The sequence below is a fragment of the Rosa chinensis genome, chromosome 5, assembly GCF_002994745.2.
Source record: "Rosa chinensis cultivar Old Blush chromosome 5, RchiOBHm-V2, whole genome shotgun sequence".
Classification (NCBI taxonomy): domain Eukaryota; kingdom Viridiplantae; phylum Streptophyta; class Magnoliopsida; order Rosales; family Rosaceae; genus Rosa; species Rosa chinensis.
Window position 1 is genome coordinate 86,878,650 of NC_037092.1, and position 13,314 is coordinate 86,891,963.

The 13,314-nt window shown below is 37.9% G+C and overlaps 3 protein-coding genes across 3 annotated transcripts; all 3 read left to right on the forward strand.

The window, feature by feature from the left end:
• Positions 1-619: 619 nt before the first annotated feature.
• LOC112165338 (peroxidase 59) lies at positions 620-1,795 on the forward strand. Its single transcript, XM_040505467.1, is given in 5 exon segments — positions 620-884; positions 961-1,077; positions 1,079-1,147; positions 1,275-1,376; positions 1,378-1,795. Coding segments are annotated over 5 exon segments (417 nt in total). The 5' UTR covers positions 620-809; the 3' UTR covers positions 1,432-1,795.
• A 104-nt stretch (positions 1,796-1,899) lies between these two features.
• On the forward strand, positions 1,900-2,226 carry LOC121049303 (peroxidase N-like). The gene has a single exon (XM_040506049.1). It carries the CDS (start codon positions 1,900-1,902, stop codon positions 2,224-2,226), a length of 327 nt encoding a protein of 108 aa, XP_040361983.1.
• An 8,561-nt stretch (positions 2,227-10,787) lies between these two features.
• On the forward strand, positions 10,788-12,931 carry LOC112165335 (peroxidase 15). The gene is made up of 4 exons (XM_024301829.2): positions 10,788-11,073; positions 11,627-11,815; positions 12,052-12,214; positions 12,369-12,931. Exons 1-4 carry the CDS (start codon positions 10,864-10,866, stop codon positions 12,779-12,781), a joined length of 975 nt encoding a protein of 324 aa, XP_024157597.1. The 5' UTR covers positions 10,788-10,863; the 3' UTR covers positions 12,782-12,931.
• Positions 12,932-13,314: the final 383 nt, after the last annotated feature.

Sequence of the window (13,314 nt, forward strand, 5' to 3'; positions counted from 1 at the left end):
TAATTTTCATTGGATTTTGGCTGGCTTTCTTCTGTTGTCTTATTTTAGATGGGTGTCTTGATATCCGTTGTCCATATCTTCATGTTTGGACCGTTCAGGGTGGAGGTCAAATCAAGAAAAATTAAGGAAACAAAAAATTGTCAAATTGTCAAATTGAACATTTTATTCTTTAAAAATCTTAATGCGTGCACAATTTGATCATGCGCCAATGTACGTGGTAGCTAGAAAAGCATTGACTAATTTCTCTTATTTGGAAGGCATTATATAGCTAGCTAGTGTGATTAAGTGCTAATTAATTAGGGTTTAGGGAGTTATGTACATGGAATCGGCCAGTTGATAAGCTTTAGGCCACCACTCTTTTGAGCTATCGATCCAATGTCGGTATTATTAAAAGCACTAATCTTTTGTCATATTGCTGATTAAGATTACCACTTCTCTAGCTCAGTGCATTTCTCTCAGTTCCGGCAAGCACTTGGTGCAGCCGCCATACATCATTCACTGGCACTAGTATAGCTTATTAATTTGTACTGTATTGTATGACTGAACAATTGCTATTTGTCACATGATCTTGTCTATAAATTGCTTAATTACACCCCTTAAGCAGATATATTAACACTAATTAGAGTGTCTCATACCCTTGAGTGTAGCCATGAAAAGGTCATTCAGCAGTTTCATTCATCTTCCTCGTTGTTTTTTGGTAGTTATGATCTTATTTGCATTGAGTTCGGTAGTGAAAGCCCAATTGAGTACGGGTTTCTACCAGCAAACGTGTCCAAATCTTCTCAAAATCGTCCGGAAAGAGGTTCAGAATGCTATCAAATATATCCGAAATGCGAATGGCTGCTTCTTTGCTTCGGCTGCACTTCCACGACTGCTTTGTCAACGTGAGTACTTTCAGTAGTTTGAAATACTATTATGGAACTCAATATGTATCACTCTGTTTTCTTATTTGAAATCTAGGGTTGTGATGCGTCGATACTACTCGATTTACCTGATGGTGAGAAGTCTGCCTTTCCGAACGTGAATTCAGCGAGAGGGTTTGAAGTTATCGATGCAATCAAGAGCTCCGTGGAGAGTACGTGCATGTAGTGGAGTTGTTTCTTGTGCTGATATACTAACCATAGCTGCCCGAGATTCTGTGGTCTTAGTAAGTTAATTAATTAACATCAATCAAGTTTTAATATATAGGATCCTTAGTGTTACTGGTACCTGATCAAAGATCAAAATATAAACATGACATATAACCTTGAACGTACACGTACATGTAACTGTAGAGTGGAGGAAATTCATGGAAAGTTTTTCTGGGAAGAAGAGACGGGTTTGTGGCAAACCAGACAGGAGCAAATGTTGGGCTTCCTTCTCCATTTGACACACTTAATTGATGCCATCATTTCCAAGTTCGCCACTGTAGGCCTAAATGTCACGTGGTAGCCTTATCATGTATATAAAGGCATGCTCACCTAAGAGACAGTTTTTAAGGAACTGTGAGGAACAAGTGAATCTGACGGCTGAAAATAAATGCACAATTTTAAGTTGTTATAATTTCTGCTTTTATATTTAATACATGTGGTTGTGATGCATTTGTCCCTGACAGTCCCTTAGGTGAGCAAACCTGCAGGTATATATATTACAAGTGTGGACACACACACACGTGATTGATGCTAGCTGCGTAGTTAACGGGCTTAGCTTCTAGACGTAATTGTTATGTAATGGCCATGCCACTATGGATTAGGGATAGCACAGAAGTAGCATACGTACTTGGATAATTTGGCCACTAAGTTTGTCGCTTAATGGATTCAACGATTTGTAGGAGCTGGGTTAGCAAGGTGTGCAAATTTCAGCAACAGATTGTTCAACTTCGAAGAAACAGGTGGTCCAGACAGCACGTTAGATTCAAGTATGGCAACTGATCTACAGAACCTATGCCCTGTGACCAGCGACGGAAACAACACCGCGGCTCTTGATCGGAACTCTAGAGATCTATTCGATAACCATTACTTTCAGAACTTGCTCACCGGAAAGGGCCTTCTCGGTTCTGATCAGCTTTTATTTTCTAGTGATTTAGCCGATACAACAAGTACCAAAAGCTTGGTCCAAAGCTATAGCTCTAGTTCCAACCTTTTCCTGACAGATTTTGCTAATTCTATGATCAAAATGGGAAGTATAAGTCCACTCACCGGGTCTGCTGGAGAGATAAGAAAGAACTGCAGGGTTGTTAATTCATGAATAATTGGCACACAGTCAAAAAAGTTGCATGTAGTCAGAACTAAGTAGTTTCACTTTCCGCATGTAATTTTCAGTTAATAATGCCTTGAGAAAGAAAGTTAATTAGTGACTCCATCAATTAAGCAATAATATGTGCGCGCGCGCGCCATGTTCGATCCTGTGACCAAATTCATGAGAGCATAATGGTCTGAATATTTATCAAATGAGACTTCATCATGCACCAAGATTGTCATCCTTCAACCCGAACAAAAGAAAATCGGTAAAATTAGACCATGCATGTACAAAAGAATCTGGGGTTTGTATGCATGTGATGAGAGTGACTTACTCCTACTAATTCTATCTCAATATTGTAAAGACTAAAGAGTATAATTGATAATGAAGAATATGATCCAGAAGTGGACACGTGTTTAGCTAGAATAGTCTTAAGGGTCTTAAGTCTCTGTTAGTACAAAAATTGATTCTCTTCCATCATGTTAATTCTCAGCATTTTACTGTGTCAAATACAATTGTAATTTCTTCGTCTTTTCTCTCAAATCTTTCTTCCTTGTTCATCTTCTTCCTCCTTTAGATTCATACTTAGAATTCCAACATGGTATCAGAGCCCATGGTGGCCCGACCATTGCTCTGTCACTCTTCTTCTGCTGCAATTTTCTTTTGATATCCAAGAAATAGCCCAATTTCAAAACCCTAGATTGATTCAGATTTGTACAATTACCAAATCAAATACCAATTTTCTGTACAATTACGAAGCAAAATCATCAACCAAAGCCCGATTTGTATATCTCAAAGTTTCAAGAAGATTTGTACGTAGCTATTCATTATCAATTTCTCAGTTCGAAGTTTCTTTCAAAGATTCAGTCTTTTGCATCATATAATAGTCGCAAGATTTGTAGCTGTTCATCTTCAAGTTCCAGAAAAATTGTTCCATCTTCAAGATCCAAGAAGTTGCTCACAGCTGATTCACCTCAAGATCTGATATGGCGACCTTGAATCAACTTTGTAGTGCAATCTCTATTCGTCTTGATGATAAAAATTACCCCACTTGGCATTTTCTGATGCAGCACTACCTTCGTGGTCTTGGATTGCTCAAGTTTGTAGATGGTTCTTATTCTTGCCCTCTGCAGTTTCAGAGAGCTGATTATGATTCTCTCTCTGTTGACAACACTGAAGCTTATGAAAAGTGGCTGCAACAAGATAGTTATGTGATTTGTTTGATTACAGCTTCGCTTTCTGCTGATGCACTTACTCTGGTTATTGGATGTCAGACATCGATGGAGGTATGGCTCACCCTTAAACAACGATATGCTACTGTTTCTGAGTTCCATATTATGCAGTTGAAATCTAATTTGCAAGCAATTATAAAAGGATCAGATTGTATAGATAAATATTTGCTGCGGTTTAAACATGTCAGAAATCAGTTAGCTGTTATTGGTGTTAGTATGTCAGATGAGGATATCAAACCATTGATTTTAGCTGGCCTTCCTAGTGAATATGCTCATACAAGCCAAATTATCAGAAGCAAGAATTTTATTACTATGGAAGAAGTTAGGTGTTTGCTGCTCTCTGCTGAGTTTGAGTTTGAAGTTGAACACAAGGCACACCATTTATCTCCCTTTACTGCTATGATTGCACATAATGGTGTATCAAATCCAACACATCAAAACATGCAGAATGGCTTACCTAATCCTATTGCACAAGCTCATGAATTGCTTTCATCACCGTACCTTAGTAATTGTGTTGTATCTGCTCCTATACATCATAATGTTAATATGGTTCCTAGAGTGTCAAGTATGCATCCCTACAATACATCACCTACTGCCTCCACTACACACTTTGGATATGCTCTACCACAAAAATCTATGTTGTCAAGCTTTGGGTTTGCCATTCCCAATGTTCCTGCAAATTGTCATTCTTCATACAACACTAGTATACTTATTCCTACATCTAGTGCTCCTTCAGCTCCTAATCCTAGATATGTGTTGAACAACGGTATTGGTAATGATATCCTTGCTGGAACTTTTTCCCAAACACCCCAAGTGGCAGGGAAACCTGAATACTTCTCAGATGGGCAGATAAGAAGGAAGAAAATTAAATCAGAACTCCCACGTTTAGACAAGTTTTTGGTTGAGGACATGACTAAGCTTGAAAAAGAAGTGCAAGAAACCAAGAATAGAAGGAATGATTCTAAGGAACAAACTGTGGGAAATTCCAATAGAATTGTCGATGAGAATGCCAATTCAGATAAAAGTAAAATTACCTCAGAGACTATTCTAGGATTGGGAACTATCATTTTGAAGCATTGTTCAAAGTTTGAGAAGCAGATCGAGGAGGCAAAGGAAAAGTCAAGAGGAGATTGTGAAACACCTCAGAAGAATTTTGAGAGAAACAAAACATCATCTGAGACTATTCACAGCTTGGAAAGTATGTTGATTAAACATTCTTCAAAACTTGATAAGGAATTTGAAGAGGCCAAGAAGAACTTTGTAGGAACATCTGCTATTGACTTGAATAAGAACGCTGCAGAAAACATGAAGAAAAATGCTAGTGCGACGGAAACAAATAAGAAGGCTGGAACTAAAGGGGCTCAAGATAGTTTGGATAAGATCATGCTTAATAATGTGTACAGGTTAGAAAGAGAGAAAATGCAAGCCTTGGCAAAGGGAAACAATTATGAATTTCGTACAGTTGACAAGAAGAAGGGAGGAAACAATGTGACACTGAAAGAAATTGACACTTTGTTGAGACAAGGCACTTGGCAGCTTCCTTGTACTCCTCATGAAAGACCTCAACTGAATTGTAGGCAGGCTTATTGTTCTATGGAGCTATGTCAGGCACTACCACTCATTCCGCCTGGTTGAGACAAATTTTGAACCGTTCCTTGCTTGATCAACTTCTGCACTTTTACCAAAGGCCTTCTCATTGCACAACTTATATGACAGGACCCGCCCCGGATTTCACCCTGAAATCCGAAGAGGCCCTGCGGGGCCCACCTTAGAAGAAATTCTACCAAAAATTTGACAGAACTTCCCCTAAAAATGGACAACCCAAAACCTGTAGAAAAACAATTACACTTCTAAATCATCCATCCTTATTCTCCTGGAGACACCCTGCTCCCTATATCACAACATCTCTCATATCACCACGTAATTCTGAATCTTAAGGATATTAATCTCGTAGGTTATCAGAGCAATCTAATATATAGGCGAACAAGAGAATAGAAAGCAAGATAAATGACCGATGCTTTTATAATGCGGAAGCTATGACAGCTATGCCTCAACCCCAAGTACGCTCGACCTCAAGCTAAACTGGCCTGCAAACTGGGCATTTAAAACCGAAGGGCCCAGGGGAAAACATTTAAAATCCGTTAGAGTGAGTGGACGAAAAATAAGTAATTTCAAATGAATAAGTAAAACTTAATGCTTTCCCAAGTTATTCTCTAAAATCTCGCATGCAGTAACAATCTTGAAAACACTCTTAATCATCCTCTTTATTGAAATCTCAATCACGTAACAAGAACATCTTGAAATCTCTTAAAATCTCATCCTCAATCCTTATTAAAAACATCCTTTTCATGAGGCTCGTTCGATGACTAGAAAGGACTGCTGTCTAGTCATCTCATGCCATCTAGGAGGGACTGCCACCCAGATGACGCATCGGAAGGGACTGCCAACCGGAATAGGAGGCGGTGGATAGATGGGACTGCCAACTAGCCACATGTAGTAGACGGGACTGCCGACTAACCACAGGTAGTAGACGGGACTGCCGACTAGCTACCTCATGTCATCTGGAAGGGACTGCCAACCAGGTGACGCATCGGATGGGACTGCCAACCGAGCTGTAGTCTGGAAGGGACTGCCAACCAGACTATTACCTAGAAGGGACTGCCAACTAGGTAAGATACGCATGCGCCAAAACTGGCCTCCTTAATAAACTGAATAGCCTCCTCAAGAACTGAACATAACCTCTTTCAATCACTTGCTTTCGGAAAGAAACTCGATATTACCTCAATAAATCAATAATAATTCACCGAAAGCATAACTCAGTAATAACTCACTAACTCAATCCTCGATATCTCAATAAATCCTCGAAAGCATAATCACATACTCTATAATTCAATAATTGCTTTCGGAAAGAAAGTTCCATCTAACCCAAGTCTGATAAGTGCGGAATTCAAAACTCAATAAATCTCGATAAATCAATCATGCTCAAATATATATTTGCTAAATCCCTCGCACTCGTATAACTTCATAAAAACTGATATTCGAAAACAATAATTCTCATAATATTTTTCCGAATCAGTCACTTCCCGAAAATCATTTCCCAACTCAATAACTCATGAATGACTATCTCAAAAATCTACTAAAAGCCCTCGGGAAGGAATTTCAATACTAATCTCGTAATCCATAAGTAAATCCCGATAAACTAAATCTCAAATATTCAAAACATAATTAAATCTCAATTGGAAGAAAATAATAATAATACTGCATGCGGAATTAATTTAAAAACAAATGTCCACTCACAATACTGTTGGGCAACCACGCAAACGAGTTCCTTCATCTAACCGTAGCTCGCGACATTGCCCTGTACACAATTATATTTCCGTAAACGGCAATCCGATAAAATAATTACGAACTTAAACGAAATCCGAAAATCTCTATCTCCATTACTTCTCAAATTCACCCAAATCTCTTCCACAATTCTAATTCCTCAATTTACATATTCCATAATGAAAACGAGGGAAATCCGACGGCCGGATTTCCCATGATTCCACCACAAAACTCCAAACTTCGAAAATTCACAAACAATTCCAAACTCCTCCAAAATTCACCAAACTTCATATATAAGCTCTATGATAATTATAGAATTTAACTAGCTAAAAATTGAAATTTATAAACTACCCTAGCCACCGCTACCGCCGCCGCCACCATCTCCGATGGCCACCAAAATTTGGCAGTAGCACCTTCTCAACACACTGATTCAACTTCTCAACTACAACATTCCCAAATAACAATTAAAAATGGCCGAAATCGATTCAATGAACAAAAACCCAGAAATCCTCAAGAACCCTAGAATTTCAATTCGTCGATTCGGCATCTACACAACAAATCGTGGTACAAGGCCATAGGGGAAATGATCAGTGATGAAAACCGAACCTTCGACGGCGAGATGGGGACCGGAGGTGGTCGGAATCGCCAGAAATCGGCAAAAGCTTCAAACTGCAGCCGGAGGAGTTTTTCCTTCGATCCGTGGTTTTCCGGCCAAATCGTGGAAAACCAAGGTTGCTAGGGTGCTCGGAGGGAGGAGGCGCTCCTCCGGTGACCGGTGGCACGCCGGTTGGTGGCCGGAATCGCCGGAAATCGGAGGGAGAGGGAAAATGGTCGAACCGGAGAAGAGAGAGGTCGGGGGAGAGGAGAGAGAAAGAGCTGGGGTGGGTTTCCGGAAATGGAAACCTACCCGGGGTAAATTTCTATTTTAATCAAAAATTACCATGAACAGTAACTTCACATTTTTGGCCATAACTCTCGCATACTAAATCCGATTTTTACGTACCACATATGCACGCGCTCGGTTTAACGTCCTCTACAACTTTCATGAAGGAAATTTTCTCAAATTTTGACCCGAACAAAAAGTCAACTTTTAGGGCCCCCTAAAAGCATTGAAACGACAGTAAAAGTGAAAGTAAAAGTTGTTTACCGTCCAAATGACTAGTAAACCGGTGAATCCGGGTTCGGGACGTCACATTATATCTCTGCTGCAACCTAGTTCTTGGTTCCCCAAGCACTAGTTTGAGGGGGGATGTAAAGACTAAAGAGTATAATTGATAATGAAGAATATGATCCAGAAGTGGACACGTGTTTAGCTAGAATAGTCTTAAGGGTCTTAAGTCTCTATTAGTACAAAAATTGATTCTCTTCCATCATGTTAATTCTCAGCATCTTACTGTGTCAATACAATTGTAATTTCTTCATCTTTTCTCTCAAATCTTTCTTCCTTGTTCATCTTCTTCCTCCTTTAGATTCATACTTAGAATTCCAACAAATATCAATATCACCGGCCTATATATAGCTAGTCCAATAGAAGATTGAAATAGTCCAATAGATCGAAGATTGAAATAGACCCGTCACCAATTTAGACTGAGTTTTATCTTAAAGCAGTAGCTGCTAATAATAATTTAGATTGGAAGCTTGTAATAGTGAGATATCTATCTTTCTTTTGTTTGTGATTTCATCCGCAATGAACTACCCAAAATCAACACATATATGAAAGAATTGGTGCAGGACAGTTCTCCCTTGAGCTTCAATAAGATTTGTCGATCAGTTCTACTAAAAAACAAAAAGAAAGAAAGTGTGATTTGACCTGGCCAACATGACTAACTCAAGTTTTGGTTACTCCAGGAACATCATAATCTAACGATGTCGATGATCGCCTACTGTCAAACAAGAACAGTGTTTCCTTCTTTTTCTCTAAAGTTTCAAAGTATGCACGCGCGCTATTATTCTTTATTGGCTCCATGCCTGCATAAAGGTTCAGTTACAAGCCTACAAACCTCATGAAATTAAGCTTTCGAACTAGTCAAGGTATTATTAATTATCAATACAAGTAATTCACATTATGCAATAAGGATTTGTACTAGGGTGAACATATTTAGAGCTGTACAATTACGTTACGTGTTCGGTTTGGGGATTGCCCCTGGAAGCAAGAGGCGGTGGGGGCTTTAAGCTCGGTCTTTCTTTAGGCATTCTACTTTATTACCTACTACCGATGCCACATTCTTAAGACCACCAAGCCCTCTCGAATGGACAGCATTGTTGTAGTAAAGGTCGTAATGCCAGAGGAATCATTACCGCAAGGCATAGAGGGGGAGGTCATAAGCGTCTATACCGTTTCAACGGAATGAAAAAGAAATATATGGTAGAATTGTAACTATAGAATACGACCCTAATCGAAATAGGTGAATACCGTGAATTGTCAATCTAGGTACCACATAAGATATACCTTATAATGTTATATTGTTTAATAGAACCCTTCTGATAAGTTAATTAGTTTCTATACCACGTCTTGGAACATAAAATCATTTCTAGATGATATTTAAAATATGACTCCCCTAACATATTCTGTTCTAATGACTACAAAGAATAAAACGAATTGAAAATAGATACACTATGGATAAAGCCGAGTAGTTAGCCATCTAGAAAACAAATCCAAGTTCTCAACTAATCATAAATTGATATAATCACAAAAACATTTTTTCTTCTCATTTTTATGTATTGTTTACTTAAACTCTGTGTCTCTGTCTAGCTATAATCCACACCTCTGATGTTAACAATGAGAAGTTCTCAAATATAACTCTAACTAATTAAGGAGCGGTTTTGAGAGCACAAATTCCTGATCGACTCTTCATGCACACGCAGACATATATGTTTACATTTCTTAGCAAGCCTTAAATCTTTTCTGTATAGTATACTGCTCTAATTAAAGACTAAATCAATATCCTATATCACGAAACTATCTATAATTATATAAGCTCATCAAAGTTCAACTATATTTATGACAATGTAAATAAAGATACTTCAAAATTACTTGACTGACGAACACATTTCATAAATTGGCTAATTAATTGAGTTTCAGGAAGTGTAATGGCAGTCAAATTTGGAAGTCTAGCTTGGACGAAGTGGATCCTATTAAAAAAGTGGATGAAATATCATTTTTGGGGTAATTTACTCTGTACAGTCCAAGTCTTCTCCCATGCAATAATATCAATTTGCATGGCTATGACTAACTCAAAGAGATAGCTAATATGCAGTAATATCAATTAATTTGCATGGCTATGCTAACTCAAAGAGATAGCTAATTTGACAAAATAAACTTGTTTGTGTGAATGACTATTTTGATATCTGAACAGTTGAATAAACAGTAGTAATCAAAAATGGGAGAAATTCAATGAATACCAAACAATAATTAAGCACCACTGTACAGGTATAAGTATTCAACAATTGAAAGCAACCGAGTAATGAATTAAGGTTAATAGTAGGCGTCTTATTTGTAATGGGTACTGACTCAGTAAGCGAAATTGGTGACTTGACCGTCATCTTTAGTTTCATCCCCTGAGCCTTAGGGTGCGCAGAACCTATCATGATTCAAATAAACAGGTTTGAATGGCTATAGAAACTCTGATCAATTGGAAGAACGGTCTTAATCAAACTCGAAGAAATTTAACTTATACAGTAATTACACACTACGGTATATGTTAAGTAGCAATCCTTCAATTAATGATTTGTTGACAATATATAACTAACTCGCTAGCTCTACTATTCCAAAATTATATAGAAATATTCGCGCCCTCCACTCGGAGCTTTGAAAATTCTTGTACTAGTAAGTTAAGCTTACGTAGAAAAGTTCTGATTCACATACTAATAATATTCAAAGTAGAATATATGATAGAAATAAAAGTTAGGGAGGACTGAGATATTATACATTATTCACTCACCTACTACTTACTCGTCAGCTCTCTATAAAAGGGTTGAGATGCATTAGTCTCCAATCAAAACCAATCTCACCTCCAACGTTAGAACAATTCCTAGCAAATATATAGCTTCTCCTCATCAAAGTTTCATTTCCTCATCTATCGTAATCATCATGTCTACTTTTTCATATGTTGCAGCAGCAATTGTTCTCTTTACCCTTGTGTTGGGCAACTCCAATGCTCAGCTCAGCTCCACTTTTTACGACACAACGTGCCCTAATGTGTCGAGGGTGGTTCGTAATGTGGTGGAGAAAGCTCAACAGAATGATATTCGTATTGGCGCCAAACTCATCCGGGTTCACTTCCACGACTGCTTCGTCAATGTAATGATCCATTATAATCTCTCATAATTAAGTCATGATTTCAAGGGTTTCTGCATATTGTTCTGTGATGCGCTTTACACACACATTTAATTGTTTTCTTACCAGCAGTTTGACACCTACAATGATATTAAACTATTTATGGGGTTGATTTTTACCTTTATGTGTGATAAATTCACCAGTTTTTTGTGAAGAGTCACTATGTGATCAGAAAAAAATTATTTTGTGTATCCAATACACCAGTTCAGCGGTGTATAAACTACATGATATTGATGATATAGATTTCAGGTCTAGCTACGGTTCATATTTCAGAGTCTAGTGCTTATTTTTATAAAATTTAAATGTGTACCTCACAGTATTTGCTTCTATACACTAGCAAATGGTTGTATCTGGGAGGTATGATATACCAAGTCGTGTATGGAATTCAGTACCAAATAATTACTGTTATGAATTGCATGTCAATGACTATGAGTATATACCATAAATGCATGTCAATGACTTTGAGTAAATGTTAGCACTCAAAATATATAATTTTATGGGTGATGCACATATGCAGGGGTGTGATGCATCACTTTTGCTCGACGATGCAGACGACATAGACAGTGAAAAAAATGCAGTTCCGAATCTATCCACAGCTGGATATCCTGTGATTGATGACATCAAAACTGCACTCGAGAATGTTTGCCCTGGTGTTGTCTCCTGTGCTGATATTGTAGCTCTTGCTTCTCAGATACTCGTTTCTGAGGTAACCTCTCTGTTCTTTCAATTTAATCTTCTAAGGTTCCAATGGTATGACTTAGCTAGCTACCTAGCTAGAAGGTCAAATAATGAACAGCTCAAGGATATGGTCGACTCCTACCCGGCAAAATAAAAAAATAGTAAAACAGAATTAATTAATAGAAATATACTAATTGGGTCAAGAATGTTTTTTGATACTTTCTCTTCCTTTAATTAATTTAAATGTACTTATTAATATTGCAGAATGGAGGACCGACTTGGGAAGTTCAATTGGGAAGAAGAGACAGTAGGACAGCCAACCGGGCTGGTACTACTGCCATTCCAAGCCCTTTAGAAACCCTTGCGCAAATTACCAAAAAGTTCACTGATGCAGGACTTGATTCCACAGATCTCGTTGCTTTGTCAGGTACATACATTCTTTGCTTAAAATCTACGGTTTGAAGTTTAATCACACAATTGTCATTAGAGTTTGACGTAGTCAAAGAATTGCTCGAATTAAAAACTCGATTACTCCATTCGCTTATTGCAGTTAACATATGGCTAGCTGTCTTCTTTTTCAGGTGCTCATACATTTGGCCGGGCACAGTGTTCAACTTTCGTCCACCGCCTATACAATTTCAGTGGTACCGGGAACCCCGACCCAAGCCTGGACACAACTTACTTGGAAACCCTACGCAAAACATGTCCCGAAGGCGGCAATGGAGGTACATTGGCCAACCTTGATCCTTCTACGCCCAATGGCTTCGACAACAACTACTTCACAAACCTTCAGAACAAGCAGGGGCTTCTCCAGACGGATCAGGAGCTGTTTTCGACCAGTGGAGCCGACACTATTTCCATTGTGGACCGGTTTGCTAATAGCCAAAGCGACTTCTTTGACACTTTTGCTAAGTCCATGATCAATATGGGAAATATAAAACCTTTGACGGGAAGTGATGGAGAAATTAGGTCTGATTGTAAAAGAGTTAACTAAGTGACCATCATCAATTAATAGTGTTTAATTTGAAATAAAGATCATGGGTCAAGAACTTAAGATTATGCCCTAAAGGGTACTGTACTGTAGCTGCTAGTATTGTTGGTTTATACCAAAGATTTATAAAACTAAAGATGTTTTGAGCTGAAATTTTACAAATTGGAGTAAATTGGCTACTTATTTTTTCGATCACAAGTAAATTATGGGCCACGTAGTCTGTTAAATTAATATTTGGCTCACGGATTTAATTTACAAACATAATGGGTGGGCGTATTGGGTAGGGTTGGGATAAAAGAAAAGGGAAAAAAGAAAAAAAAAAAAAAGGATGGTGCTATTGACACACTCATTTTCTCTATTCACACACCTTTTCAATTTTTCTATTACTTTAATTTAATTTTTTTATATAAATTACCCTAACTATCCTCCCTTGTAATTATTATTTTTTTTCTTCCTATTTGGCAAGTCAATTATAAATCAAACATCATTATATAATAAATCAATTAGGCTCAAATGACATGACCCACTACGCAATA

Excerpts from the sequence above, each read along its gene's own strand:
- LOC121049303 (XM_040506049.1), top strand. The coding sequence starts at position 1,900 with ATGGCAACTGATCTACAGAACCTATGCCCTGTGACCAGCGACGGAAAC.
- LOC112165335 (XM_024301829.2), top strand. The coding sequence starts at position 10,864 with ATGTCTACTTTTTCATATGTTGCAGCAGCAATTGTTCTCTTTACCCTT. Across the intron at positions 11,816-12,051 it reads CTCAGATACTCGTTTCTGAG|AATGGAGGACCGACTTGGGA; the intron begins GTAACCTCTCTG and ends TTAATATTGCAG. Across the intron at positions 12,215-12,368 it reads AGATCTCGTTGCTTTGTCAG|GTGCTCATACATTTGGCCGG; the intron begins GTACATACATTC and ends CTTCTTTTTCAG.